General features: G+C 51.6%; 2 protein-coding genes across 5 annotated transcripts in view; both read left to right on the top strand.

The window, feature by feature from the left end:
* PSME4 (proteasome activator subunit 4) overlaps window positions 1–1861 on the top strand; it is a 105050-nt gene extending 103189 nt beyond the window's left edge. For all 4 annotated transcript variants that reach the window (XR_013389546.1, XM_077915390.1, XM_077915391.1 and 1 more), the window contains one exon: window positions 313–1861. The gene's annotated coding sequence lies outside the window, so the exon portion shown is untranslated. The remainder of the gene's footprint in view (window positions 1–312) is intronic.
* A 4551-nt stretch (window positions 1862–6412) lies between these two features.
* GPR75 (G protein-coupled receptor 75) lies at window positions 6413–13934 on the top strand. The gene is made up of 2 exons (XM_077915853.1): window positions 6413–6566; window positions 12300–13934. The coding sequence occupies exon 2, from the start codon at window positions 12405–12407 to the stop codon at window positions 13932–13934; it is 1530 nt and encodes a 509-aa protein (XP_077771979.1). The 5' UTR covers window positions 6413–6566; window positions 12300–12404.
* The last annotated feature ends 260 nt before the right edge of the window (window positions 13935–14194 follow it).

Here is a 14194-nt window from a genome sequence, read left to right as displayed (position 1 = left end):
AATTGAAGTGACTGCTTTTGGACGTTTATAAACGAGTAGGCTTAGTATCCTGGCAGTGGTTAAAAGAAATTTTCTTTGTTGCCTGCTGAGTGGGGCCTAAGCGTTTTGGGTCGCCCAGAAAACCCTAGGTCCTATACAGTCATGAGAACATTTCATCTGAATTCTTAAGTATTTATTTTCCATCCCGAATTAAAGAGGAAAACCCAGAAACCTTTCCGCTAGGTTAAGAAAAATAAAGTAAATTTCACTTATTGGGCTTTAGAGTTGGATGTCCTGTTGTCTGACTGAAATTTTTTTCCCTCCCTGATACAGATGAGTAGTCCTCACTTCAAGCTCTTTTCATCAAAAATTCCAGATCCTCAGGTACCATCTGTGGCGGCTCTCTGCAGGTTTTAAAACTCTGCCTCCGTTGAGCTCTCATCATTTTGATGGCTTCTGTGTTTGGTCCCATTAGTCTCCGTTCCACAGGTTCTCAGCTGCCATTTGATTACCTAGCTTGTCTGGAAGTGTCTCCAGAATATTGATCACTTTTTCTTTGAGGCATCTGACAAAGCCACAATGTCTCAGACTAGAAATAATTACCCAATATGATCATGGCATCCAAGACCAAGCAGAGTCTAGGAACTCATTGAGAAACAGTTTACTTGTAATGGAGAATACCTATCTGTAATACAGGTCCCGTCATTTCATTCATCTCAAATTATTTTGAATTTTTTCCAAATGGCTTTTGGGTGTAGATGGTAGTAGGGCTGTGGGCCATAAATCGAAGCCTTTGAGAGCCTTGGGTCTGGAGAGCCATGAAGAGGGAAGGAAAAGAGGGCAAGTCTTGAACCTAACCAAGGACCTGATGGATTGCTCCACCGAGACACAGAAGTGAAGGCTGTGTCCACGTGCTTCCCACAGACTGGAGTTTTTGGTGCTGAATGGAAAGAGCAATTGCTGAAAAACCGGGGGTTTGGTGAATAAATTTTTGATTGATTGTTGTGTGTGTATACAATGTGTGATTTTGAAAATAAACAACAACAACGATAAAAACCCTGACTGGTTGATTTTTACCTGTATTCTTTACATAATACTGTTTGATCAGCCCTCAAAACTGTTATACTTCACCTAATGGAAGAATGCTGTGTTTGTGGAAATTCTGTAAGGTTTTCTTTCTTTTTTTGATTTTTCTTTCTTTTTTCTTTTTTTTCTTTTGCCTGCAGAATCGTTGAGAGACTAATAAGTCTTTATATTTAATTGACTTGTTTATTAATAAATGTTATATAGATGTAAAAGACTGTATAAACTGTAGAGATAGCATTGGCAAGACTTTGTACAGATGCAACCTTTTACACAGCACCATTGTGTAATTAATTTGTAAAGATTCACGTGTAGCTCTTTATTATAGTGACTTTGGCTTTTGTACCAATTGAATGCCATTTTTTTGTGTTTTTAAATTATTTTCTCTATTCATGTTACAAAAGCTGAGGTGTGGGGGGTTTTTTTTGTTTGAGTTCATTTATCGTTAGAATGTCTGGATTTTTATGTAATTTTCTTGTGTGCATCCCTAAATGCAAACACCACCTGTTTGCTATGACAAGTTTATAGAATGCAAGGTATCTTCTAGGTTAAAGTAATTCACAAGTTGGTGAATATCATCTTGCAGCACACCCTGTACAGTCTTCCTTAAAGGAACACTACAGTATATTTTTTAGTATCTACTTGCTGAATGACTCCATACAGACCGAAGCACAGCAGAGGTCCTGGTACAGTATTGAATTGTCAGCGTACACAGGCGTAATCCCTGTATAGAGTAGTGCCAAACTGATGATTTCAATTGTGTAACTAGTTTAAAACCCAATAAATGGATTGTTTTTAACACCTGGCTTTTGTCTTCATTAAGAAGAGAAGACAGTTGTATAGGCAGTAACTCTCGTGGATGCCGTTTGCATCCATAGATCTGAATCCATAAATGCATGCCCTCTAACCGGACCGAATTATCCAGAGCAGACCTGTCTAGTACAGTAGCCAGTAGCTTCATATAACTATTTACATGTAAAGTAAAATCTCATTTCCTCAGCCTCAATAGCCACATTTCAAATGTTCACTAGCCCCTTGTGGCTAGTGGTTCACCTTACTGAATAGCACAGATGAATTTTTTTTTTAATTTTTATTTTATTTATGATAGGCACACAGTGAGAGAGAGAGGCAGAGACACAGGCAGAGGGAGAAGCAGGCCCCATGCAGGGAGCCCGATGTGGGACTCGATCCCGGGACTCCAGGATCACACCCTGGGCCGAAGGCAGGTGCTAAACCCCTGAGCCACCCAGGGATCCGTGAATTTTAATTCTTGCTGCTAGCTCATGATGTTGATGTCTGCCTGGCCCGGAGGTCACACTTTAAGTATTAGAGCTTTATGTTATATACCAGCAGCTTGAGCTTTTTCTAAAATAAGCTGCATGAAACTATGCCTTACTTAGCAAGTTTCCTAAAGCGGGAACTTTATTTTTTTTAATTTATTTTTTATTGGTGTTCAATTTACTAACATACAGAATAACCCCCAGTGCCCGTCACCCATTCACTCCGACCCCCCGCCCTCCTCCCCTTCCACCACCCCTAGTTCGTTTCCCAGAGTTAGCAGTCTTTACGTTCTGTCTCCCTTTCTGATATTTCCCACACATTTCTTCTCCCTTCCCTTATATTCCCTTTCACTATTATTTATATTCCTCAAATGAATGAGAACATAAGCGGGAACTTTAAAAAAGAAAAGATACTGGGCACCTGCTGTGGCATTTTGGATCAGAATTTCTCTGGTTGGGGCTCAGGTATCAGTATCTTTTAAAGATTTATTTTATTTTTAGAGCACAGCACACTTGTGTGAGTTGAGAAATGGACAGCAGGAGAGGGAGAAGAGGATCCAAGCAGACTCCCTCCCGAGCACGGAGCCCCAAGCCGGCTCCACGTGGGGCTCAATCCCAGAACCCTAAGATCATGACTGAGCTGAAACGAAGAGTCCCCGACGCCCAACCCCCTGGGCTATCCAGATGCCCCAGGCATCAGTTTTTAAAAGCTTCATAATGTTTCAGTTGTGCATCAGAATTGAAAACCTCTGGCACAGATTCTTAGGGCCCACCGTCTATAGACCTAAAAACAGGATTCTTTAATTTCAGTGGTTTTTTTTTCTTTTTTTAAGATTTTATTTATTTTTTTATGAGACACACAGAGGCAGAGACACAGGCAGAGGGAGAAGCAGGCTCCATTCAGGGAGCTTGAAACGTGGGACTCGATCCCGGGTCTCCAGGATCAGGCCCTGGGCCAAAAAGCGGCGCTAAACCACTGAGCCGCCCGGCTGCCCCTTTAATCTCAGTTTTTAACCTTTGCCCCATTTGATTCTGACCCCAGGTGTAGATGCTGCTTATTACCTTGATACACCGATCTGGTTACAATATAAATTACTTAGTTCCCTAAATTTTCTACCGGTGGCCTCAAAAGTGGAAGGGCTGGGGGAGAGAAAAGGGGTGGGTGCTTACTATTGTCTAAGGTAGTTCTTAAATATATGTTGTTGTTAAAAAGAATGGAGAGAAAAAAATAATAAAAAGAATGGAGAAATGGGCACCTGGGTGGCTCAGTCGGTTAAGGGTCTGCCTTCAGGTGAGGTGATGATCCCAGGGTCCCAGAGCGAGTCCCGCCCCCGGCTCCCCCTCAGCGGGGAGGCTGCTGCTCCCTCTGCCCCTCACCCCGCTCCAGCTCTCAAAATCTTTAATAGAAGAAAAAGAACAGACCCACAGCAGCGGCAACTGCTAAGGATGGGGAAGGCAGGCCCTTTGGGCCCATATGGGAGAGCGTTAAGGTAAGTTTCTAGGTCAGGGGCGGGGAGTCTCTTTAAGGTTGTCGTGGCTAATAATCTAGTTTGTGAATGGATCCTTTAAAAAGACAAAGACTTTGCAAATTGCGTTTCAATATTTAGGAAGACCATTTGCCCTCCTAGTCTTTTAATGTGAATGAAAGTTTTAGTGAAAAAAATAATAGGACGAGAAAGCTGTTTTCAAATACCCCCATACTTGGTGTTGCCAAGCCCTTTAGGTTGTAGGCCAGTTGTGATTAGTAGTGTGGCCAGAAAAGATTACTGAGGAATTTTGTGATACTAAAAAATCCATTTTTTCCACATAGTCTTCATAGTTATTTTTGTGCACGAAGACCACTGTCTTGTTAAAATAATTGTTTTGAGTATTTCTCCATATTGTTGAACATCAAGGTTTTGTTTTCTCTACTACAAATTACACTGTGATGAATATTTTCATATCTTCATGCTTAAAACTTTCTTCTTCAGCTATTTCCTCAGGATAAATTATGAGGAATAAAATTTTAGGTCAGGAATCTAGAATTGTAATTGCTCTAATGCATTGCTTTCCTCCACCTGCACACGTATCAACTTGCATTGCCAATGATAGTATTAGAGTGCTGGTTTCCTTGCAAATTGATAGCCCACTCATGTGTGTGTGTGTGTGTGTGTGTATGTGTATATGTATATAGTTTTGGGGTTGTTTTATTTTTATATATACATTTTTTTGGAGAGAGTGTGAGTGGGGGGAAGATGGGGAAAGAGAATCCCAAGCGGACTCTCACCAGTCCCCAGATCACAATCTCAGCCCAACATCAAGAATCCAACGCTTAACCAACTGAGCCACCCAGGTGCCCCAGAGCATTCGTACTTTAACATTTATAGTCAGCCTTTCTTTTTCCTTTACAATTTTTTTTTTTTTTTACTACTACTAATCCTTTGTTCAATTTGGCACCACTAGCACATTTTGTAGACAATTCTAGTAGCTTTAGCATTGCTGATGATACTGATTTTTGTCTGGAATCTTTTACAACTTGGGAATTGTGGGGTTTTTTTTTTTTTCCCAGTATAATTTATCTCAAAGATTTATTAACTGAGGGCCACATTCTAGCCTAAACCTATTGTAATCTGTCATATGGCCAGAGGCCTGGAAATCAGCTAGCAATGATTTATTCAGCAGCTAATTCATATGGAGGGAGAGAGAGAGAACTTTGGTTAGAATTCTCTAAGCAGTAATGGGCCTTCTCTTTCAATTGCTTATTTCTAAGGCCAGAGTTCATAACTGACAACCTAGAACTGCACTGCAGGTGGTTGGGGAATGGAGTATTATGTGGGAATTAACTGGAAGTTTCTGTGTAGTTTTTTCTACACAATTCTAAAAGCCCCATCAACACCTGGATTGAATGCCTTCATGAATTATCCAGTTCTTTCATTTTTCTCTTAATGTAAGCACAGGATATGGGGGTAGATGTGCTACACGTAAATCAAATTCTTTGGTACTTGTTGGTAGCCAAAATAGGGACTACTGTAGCAATATTCTAGGTTTTGTTTTTTTTTTTTTTTTTTAAGATTTTATTTATTTATGAGAGACACAGTAAGAGAGAGGCAGAGATACAGGCACAGGGAGAAGCAGGCTCCATGCAGGGAGCCCCATATGGGACTCGATCCTGGTACTCCAGGATCACACCCCGGGCCCAAGGCAGACGCTCAACCACTGAGCCACCCAGGCGTCCCTATTCTAGGTCTTTAACTTGCACGAAATTTTCTGGATTTCTGGCGCCAGGGCAAAGGAAAGGGCGATCACCCAGTGTTGTATTTCTGAATAGTACCCCCGCGGTTAGAAAAATGGGAAGATCCTAATTCCCAGGTCCGGGCCACGAGGTTTAACTGGTCGGCTTTGTGCCCACAATAGGAAACACACTTAGGAACGTTGCTTATGGCTTTGAGACTCAAATTAAGCCACCAGTTCCTTTTGGGCACGTTGTGGACATAATTAAGAACGAGGGGACAGTCGTTTTCTGTGTTCCTGCTTGGCCAAAATTAGCTGCGTACACAGCGCACTGCCTTTCGGGTTCTGCGGTCGACGCGGCGCCCCTGCCCTGCGGTCGCCTGGCCCTGCCCCGCCCTCCCCGGCCCTGCCCTCCCCTCCCCGGCCCTGCCCTCTCCTCCCCTGCCCTCCCCGGCCCGGCCCTGCCCGCGGCGGTTGGCGCACCTGCACCTGCACCTGCACCTGCACCTGCGGGCTGGGCCTCCTTTAGTGGCACTTGGTTTCCTGGCAGCGCCTCCCCTCCGCCCCCCCCCCCGCGCCCCCCGTGACCTCGGGGCTTTGGGGCGGCGGAGGAGGAGGCAGATGCGTGGTTCCCTGATTCACAGTAAAGACGGATGCGCCCTAATTCTGTTACAACGACTTGCCTGCGAGCCGGGTCTCGAGGCCGCGGGCGCCCGCCGCCCCCGGGGTCCCCGCCCCGCCCCGCCCGCCGCCCCGGGGCTCCGCGCCCGCCCCCCGCCCCCCGCCAGGCCCCGCGGCGCCAGCGGCCCGGGCTCCGGGGGCCCCGCGAGGCGCGAGTGTCCGGCGCAGGGGGCGGCGCCCTCGGCGTCTCGGTGCCTGCGCCTCGGCGGCCCGGCTCGGCGGCTCCGGGATGCGCGGCGGCGGCGGCGGCGGCGAGGATGCCCGGGCGGCGGGCGGAGCGGGGGTCCGGGCCGCGAGACGCCGGAGGGGGGCGGCGCCGCGGCCGCCGGGCAGGTGAGAGGCGGCGGGCGGCGGGGGGCGCCCCGCGGGGGCGGGAGGGCCGGGCCGGCGGCGGCTGCGCTGCTGCTGCTCCAGGCCCGGGCCGCGCACCTGCTGCCCCGGCGCGGCCTGCGGGGGGGGGGGGGGGGGGCTCGCCCCGGCCTGGCCGGACCGCCGCGCTCTCGGGGGGCCGCCCGCGCCCCCGGCCCCGCCAGCCCTCGGCCGCTTCGCCGACGGGCCCCCCGCCCGCCTAGGCCCTGGGCGGCCTGACCTTCCGCAGCCCGGCGGGGGGGGGGGGGTGCCCGGCTGGGGTCCAGCTCCCCTCCCCGGGGCCCCTCCGCAGCCGCACGGAGCCAGCCGCCCCGCTCCCCGCCCCAGCTGGGGACAAGGCGCTGGGCTCGGGCTGACCAAGCCGGCGCGAAGCTTAGTGACCTTGGGCGAGTCATGGGACCTCCCTGCGGGGCCCCTGACACCACCGCGCCCGCCGGGAGAAAATAGTACGGAGCCTGCCCCCCCCCCCCCCCCCGTTAGACCGTGCAAACGCCTGTCCTGGAGGAATTTAAGGCCCACGGGGGGGGGGGCGGGGGGGGGATGAGTCGGAGGAATCGAAGCCTGGAGCTGACTTGCAAAGGCTCGGCCAGGGTGCTTCGGGATGTACTGGGGTACCAAGGAGCACGCTGGAGGGTCGCAGGCGCCTCGCACGGCCTGATGACAAGTCCTTGCCTTTGCCACTGTGCACAAGTCTCCATGTACGGTCCCTTGCCTGCTGGTTACTCCAGGATCCTTCCTCCTCGGTTGTAACAAGATGCGCGCGGCTGCCACTTCGTTCAGCCTTAGTGAGGCTGACCTCCCTGCTCCGGTGGAGCCACCTTACAATTTTTCTGACTTTATGACTTTAATCGCCTACTTAGGGTGCCACAAATAAAGAGCAGGCTTGCATGCGAAGAACGTTGGTGATCTGTACCCACTATTTAGGAGTATCAAACAGTTATTCCTGCCCCCCATCTCATGTACCCCCTGACCCCTCAGTCACTGAGCTTTATAGCGCTACTGTCAAAACTTTGTTCCAGATTGTGATCTCAGCCTCCTCGTTCTTAAAAGTCCTAGAAGGGGGTTTACTTTTCCTTCATTTCCTTCTTTGCTCTTAAAGTTTCTTTGCCAAAACCTTGATTTCTGTTCTGTGTTCAGCTTTTCCTTTTTTTTTTTTTTTTTTAAGATTTTATTTATTTATGAGAGACATAGAGGCAGAGGGAGAAGCAGGCTCCATGCCGGGAACCGACATGGGACTCGATCCTGGATCTCCAGGATCAGGCCCTGGGCCAAAGGTAGCGCTGAACCACTGAGCGCCCCGGGGCTGCCCCTGCTTTTCCTTTTCTTCCCAGCCTTTCATTCCTTTTTTTCCCCTAATTATCCCAGTAGGAATGATTTATGTTTACTACAGCCAGAACCATAGTTATCAGCCTTGCCAGAAAGGTACATAGAGGTGTGTGTGTGTATGTGCTCATATTTTGGGTTCCAGGAACTTAAAATTGGGAAGGGATTGTGATACCTACTTCCTGGGGTTATATACTGAACATGAGAGCTTTGTCAAGCTTTGAGAGCTTATGTAAAGCTTCTGGTATGAATGCTCACCACCCAGTACGTGGGGGCTGCTGTGACTATCTTCTGGCCTGCAGGCCGCCCTCAATCTCTCTGTTGTTATTTTGGGTTGTTGGTGACGAGTGTCAGCTGTAGAGACCACCTGCTTCAAATCCGCGCCCTACCGCTTTAAGTCGGGAGCGCTCTCTCCAACTGCATTTCCTTATCTGTAAAATGGGGATAACTTACACCGTGTCAGGGTTGTGAGGATTCAAGGAGTTAAGAGCTTGGAGTATTGCAAACAGTCCCTGGCATGTCATAAGCACTCAACAAAGTTAATATACTGTTCCTGTATAATATTCCTTTTTTCCCCTGTATAATATTCCTGACCTAGGGTTCTCTTTTTTAAAAAGTCTGAAAATTTTTAAATATATGGAAAAAATTATTTCTGTGCTGAAAGTGGAAGTTGGTCCTCAACTCCTCCAAATCCTTTTTTTCCTCCTACCTCTTATTCTTTTTAAAAATTTTTAAAAATTTTTTAGATTTATTTTTTTTAAGATTTTATTTATTTATTCATGAGAGATACAGAGAGAGGCAGAGACACAGGCAGAGGGAGAAGCAGGCTCCATGCAGGGAGCCCGATGCGGGACTCGATCCCAGGTCCCCAGGATCACACCCCAGGCTGACAGAGGTGCTAAACCCCTAAGCCACTGGGGCTGCCCAAGATTTTTTTTTTTTAAGTTTATTTGAGAGAGATGGAGCACAAGTAGGGAGAGAGGAAGAAGAAGACTCCCCACTGAGGGAGGAGCCCAACATGGGGCTCTGGGGCTCGATCCCAAGACCTGGAGATCATGACCTAAGTCAAAGGCAGACACTTAACCATCTGAGTCCGCCAGGTGCCCCTCCTGCCTCTTATTCTTGACAGATGTTGGTGCCGCATCATCCCATCTTCCCCTTGACAATTCCGTTTGCAAATATCTCCTAGCCTGGGGTCTCTGTAATTTCCCACCCCACCTCTTGATTACTATCCACCTACTCGATATTTCTCTTAGCATCATGTCCAGATGCTTCATTCTTCTCATTTCCCCAAACCAGATGCCTGCTTCCGCCTTCACCCTGTTCATGTCCCTGCTTCCAAAGAGGAAACTTCTAGGGCAGGGGATTTGCTAGAAACAACAGCATCACCTCTCTGCCTTCCTGCCTTCTCAAATTGAGTTCTCTTTGCTACTTCTCTTTTCATCAGCTAATTCCAATCCCCCAGCTAACCATGAAAAAACCAACAGTAAAAGGTTATCTTTTTTTTATTACGTAGCTGTCAAAAACAGTTCAGAAACAGGCACATGGCCTTTAAGTGAAAACAGTAAGCTATCCGTTATTATTTTGATTCTTTTTTTTTTTTTTAAAAGATTTTATCTATTCATTCATGAGAGACACAGAGAGAGAGAGGCAGGCAGAAACCCAGGCAGTGGGAGAAGCAGGCTCCATGCAGGGAGCCCAACGTGGGACTCCATCCCAAGACTGAGATCACGCCCTGAGCCAAAGGCAGATGCTCAACCGCTGAGCCACCCAGGTGTCCCTTATTTTTTTATTCTAATCAAGAGACAAGAGGACAAGATTTATATTTTTCCTCTCACAGAACTTCTATAAGGCTGGTCTCCCTTGCCAGTGGAGAAATTCATCATATTGTTGTGATCTGCACTATTTGACCGTTGAGAATAAAAAAAGAGGCCATCTTCTTCCTTTTTTTTTAATTTTTTAATTTTTTAATTTTAATTTTTATTTTATTTATGATAGTCACAGAGAGAGAGAGAGAGAAGCAGAGACACAGGCAGAGGGAGAAGCAGGCTCCATGCACCGGGAGCCTGATGTGGGATTCGATCCTGGGTCTCCAGGATCGCGTCCTGGGCCAAACCGCTGCACCACCCGGGGATCCCCCCATCTTCTTCCTTCATGAAGAATATGCATTACATATATGGGCCTTCCGAGGACTGAAATTCGACTGATACTCACTGGCATTAGCCATACCTGCTCCTGAATGCTGAGAGACTTCTGGATCGGGTGCTTCATGGCTGCTGCTCAGAGCGCCTAGTAATCCTTCATGGGTCTGGTTCCCTCTTCCTCTGTGCCCCATGATCCAGCATCTGAAGGGTTAACCCCTGGCGCAGCTGGAGGCCTCTGGGACCCAGTTGGAGCTGGTGGTTAAATATTTGGCACATCACTCCTGGACCTCCCTGGTGCCATTGCTTGTTCCTAAAAGGCTGGATGAAAGCAATACCTTTGAGTTGTCAAGAGCATTGCAGCGTCTCCAAGGAACCATTTTAAGCTGTCCCACAGGAAGCATCTTTCAGAGCAGAGTGGGCACCAGGCCACACAGGGCTTGGGGATTTGGAACAACAGAAGATTTGTGAGTGTACTTTAAATCTCATTGAAAAGAGAAGTTTAAGGAAATAAAGAGCAAGAAGAAAAAGAAGTTATTCTTTTAAAGAAGAGGGTAGGTCTTCCTCCTCTTTCTACCCACAGCACCTAGCATAGAGCTGGCATGCGTGTGCACATGATCAGTGTAAACTGAGTGAATGGACGCCTCCTGCTTCATCATGACGATATTGCTGTTGGAATAATAACTCACCTTTGTACAGCACTTTAGAGTCAACAGACGGGTGCTTGGCACCTTGTAAATCTCCAATATAATTGACACCTGTCAGCACGTTCATTTTTTTCCTTTCAAATGTAGTCCTGCACAAAGTTTTTTGTTTTTTTCTGCCAAAGGAAGGTAGGGAGTTGGCCAAGGTATTACAGGCAGGGAGAAGAAATGATAAATAATGGAAAATAAAGGCTTGTTCCTAGGGAAAGAAATAGAAGGTTAGTGATTTGTTCTAATAGGGGTCACAGTATAGTCAGCTATACCCTCTGGCTTCTATCTTTTTTTTTTTTTTTTTTTTTTGAAGATTTTTATGTATTCATTTGAGAGAGAGAACAAGCAGGAGCAAGGGGAGGGGCAGAGGGAGAAGCAGAAGCAGACTCTGGAAACCGGATGTGGGGCTCCATCCCAGGAACCTGAGATCATGACCTGAGCTGAAGGTAGACAATTACCCAACTGGGCCACCCAGATGGCCCCGCCCTTGGGCTTGCATCTGAAGCATAAGCAGTAAGACCTACTCAAGGTGGCCCTCCCCGCCTGTCCTCCGCAGGCCCTGCCCTGGCCCACCCCGCAACTAGCTCCCCCTCACCACCATTCCCCTCAGCCTCCCTGGGCCTCCAGCCCAGGCTGGACTAGGTTCCCCTTCTCTCACTTCCACAGCGCCCTGCTGCCCCCTGATTCATGACATTAGACTGCGAGTAGATTGTGATCTCCTTGGGGGACAGGTTATATCTTCAGATCTCCAGCTAGCCACCCCCGAGTGCTCCTAAAAGGAACATTTGCATTCCCTTCAATCAGAAACCCCCGGGGGGTGGGAGACCAGGAATCTGCCTTTTTTTTTTTTTTTTTTAAACTCCCTCTCCAGGTGATGCTTAAACCATTTGGAAAACCACTGTGCCACGGAACTTGGAAATAATATTTTTTAAAAGATTTTTTATTATTTTTATTTATTTATGATAGTCGCAGAGAGAGAGAGAGAAAGAGAGAGGCAGAGACACAGGAGGAAGGAGAAGCAGGCTCCATGCACCGGGAGCCCGACGTGGGACTCGATCCCGGGTCTCCAGGATCGCGCCCTGGGCCAAAGGCAGGCGCCAAACCGCTGCGCCACCCAGGGATCCCTAAAAGATTTTATTTATTTTTTCATGAGAGAGAGAGAGAGAGAGACAGAGACAGAGACACAGGCGGGGGGAGAAGCAGGCTCCATGCAGGGAGCCTGACGTGGGACTCGATCCCAGGTCCCCAGGATCACGCCCCGGGCGGAAGGTGGCGCTAAACCGCTGCGCCACCCGGGCTGCCCACGGAACCTGGAATTAGCCGGAGGGACGCATTTTGAGGTGTTTGTGTCTCGTCCCCTGTTGGGCTTCCAGTCGAGAAGGCCTGGGGCCGGAGCTAAAGAAAATTTGAGTACTTTTGTAAAAAAAAAAAAATAATAATAATAATAATTAATAATAATAATAATAACAAACCAGCATGAGCTGGCTCCGCTTTGTGCATTAACTGCTGTGTGTGTCGGGTGTGCCTTCTCCGCGCAGGCCTTGGAGCGTGCCCCCCGCCGGGCCGTGAGCCGGGGCCCTGACCCCGAGCCGAGCCCGAGCCGCAGAGGCCGGCGCCGCTCCCCGAGGAGCCGCTCCCCGAGGATGAACGACACGGAGCCCCTGGAGGAGGCTCCCAACGGCACGCTGCTGCGCGGGCCCCGCCCCCAGGGCGGCCCCCAGGACCTGGTCCACACGGCCACTCTGGTCACCTGCACGCTGCTCCTGGCCGTCGTCTTCTGCCTGGGGTCCTACGGCAACCTCATCGTCTTCCTGTCCTTCTTCGACCCGGCCTTCCGCAAGTTCCGAACCAACTTCGATTTCATGGTCCTGAACCTGTCCTTCTGCGACCTGTTCATCTGCGGGGTGACGGCGCCCATGTTCGCCTTCGCGCTCTTCCGCTCGGCGCGGGGCCTCCCGGACGCCTTCTGCTTCGCCTTCCACGCCACCAGCTCGGGCTTCGTCATCATGTCCCTGAAGACGGTGGCGGCGATCGCGCTGCACCGGCTGCGCATGGTGCTGGGCCGGCAGCCCAGCCGCCCCGCCTCGGTGCCCGGCGCCGCGCTGCTCGCCGCGCTGCTCTGGGCCAGCAGCTTCACGCTGGCCGCCCTGGGCGCGCTGCGGGCCAGCAAGGCCCACCTGTGCCTGCCCCTGTCGGGCCTGCCGGCGGCGGAGGGCGCGGCCGCGCTGTCGCTGTACGCCGTGGACTTCGGCTCCTGCGTGGCCGTGGTCGCCGTGTCCTACATCCTCATCGCGCAGACGCTGCGCAGGAACGCGCGGGCCCGGCGGCGCCCCCCGGCGGCCGCGGCGGAGGCTTCGCGGGCGCCGCCGCCCTTCGCGGGCGGCCCGGGGCGGCGGGGGGCCGAGCCCGCGCTCTACCGGCACCAGGGCTGCCCCAGGCCGGCCGCGCCCGCCGCCCGCCGCCCGCGCCCGCCGCCCGCGCCCGCCGTCAACCTGGCCGCGGCCAAGGACTCCAAGGCGGTGCTCACCTGCGTGGTCATCGTGCTGTCGGCCCTGCTGTGCTGCGTGCCCCTGGGCGCGGCCCTGGCGCGGGGGGCGCTGTCCCGGGGCGGCGGCGGCGGCGGCGGCCTCCGCCAGCTGGAGCTGCTGGGCTTCGCCCTGCTGTTCCTCAAGTCCGGGCTGAACCCTTTCATCTACTCCCGCGGCAGCGCGGGCCTGAGGCGGAAGGTGCTCGCGTGCCTGCGGGGCGGCGGCCTGGGCGCCTGCGGCTGCCGGCACAGGACCCGGCTCCGCGCCGTCGGGAAGGGGAACCTGGAGACCAACCGGAACAAGTCGTCCCACCACGAGACCAACTCGGCCTACGTGCTGTCCCCGAAGCCGCAGAAGAAGTTCGTGGACCAGGCGTGCGGGCCCAGCCAGTCCAGGGAGAGCGCGGCGAGCCCCAGGGCCTCGGCGGGGCGGCCCGGCGGCCAGAGCAGCTCCACCGCGGCCGACACGCGCCTGGAGCCCTACTACGGCGTCTACGGCGGCGGCCCGCGGCGGGGGGACGGCGCCCCGCGGGGCCCCCGCTGCCCCGGCCCGGCCGCGCCCTGCGGCGCCAGGCGTCAGCGCGCGGCCGGCGACCTGCTGCGGGGGCCCGGCGCGGCGGGGCCCATCCCGGTGCCCTCCGTGTAGCGCCCCGGTGCGGCCCCCCCCGCCCCCCGCCCCCCGCCCGGGTCAGCCCAACCGCAGGCCCTTCGGATTCTCCTCCGTCTGCAGGATCCGTAGCATCTGTGGACCTGCCTCGCGGTCCCTGAGGGTCGGAGGATCCCATGCGAAGGGGTTGTTAGTGGACGGTTTCCCCGCCCCGCGCCCCCACTTTGGTCCTAAACGTCTCACCGGACGCCGGGGATGCTCGCGCTGAGCTACTGCGGGGACGAACCCGCTGTGCCCGT

This window comes from Canis aureus, chromosome 11, assembly GCF_053574225.1.
Source record: "Canis aureus isolate CA01 chromosome 11, VMU_Caureus_v.1.0, whole genome shotgun sequence".
Classification (NCBI taxonomy): Eukaryota; Metazoa; Chordata; class Mammalia; order Carnivora; family Canidae; genus Canis; species Canis aureus.
The sequence above is the reverse complement of the archived record's forward strand: the minus strand, read 5'-3'. Positions and strand labels throughout refer to the sequence as shown.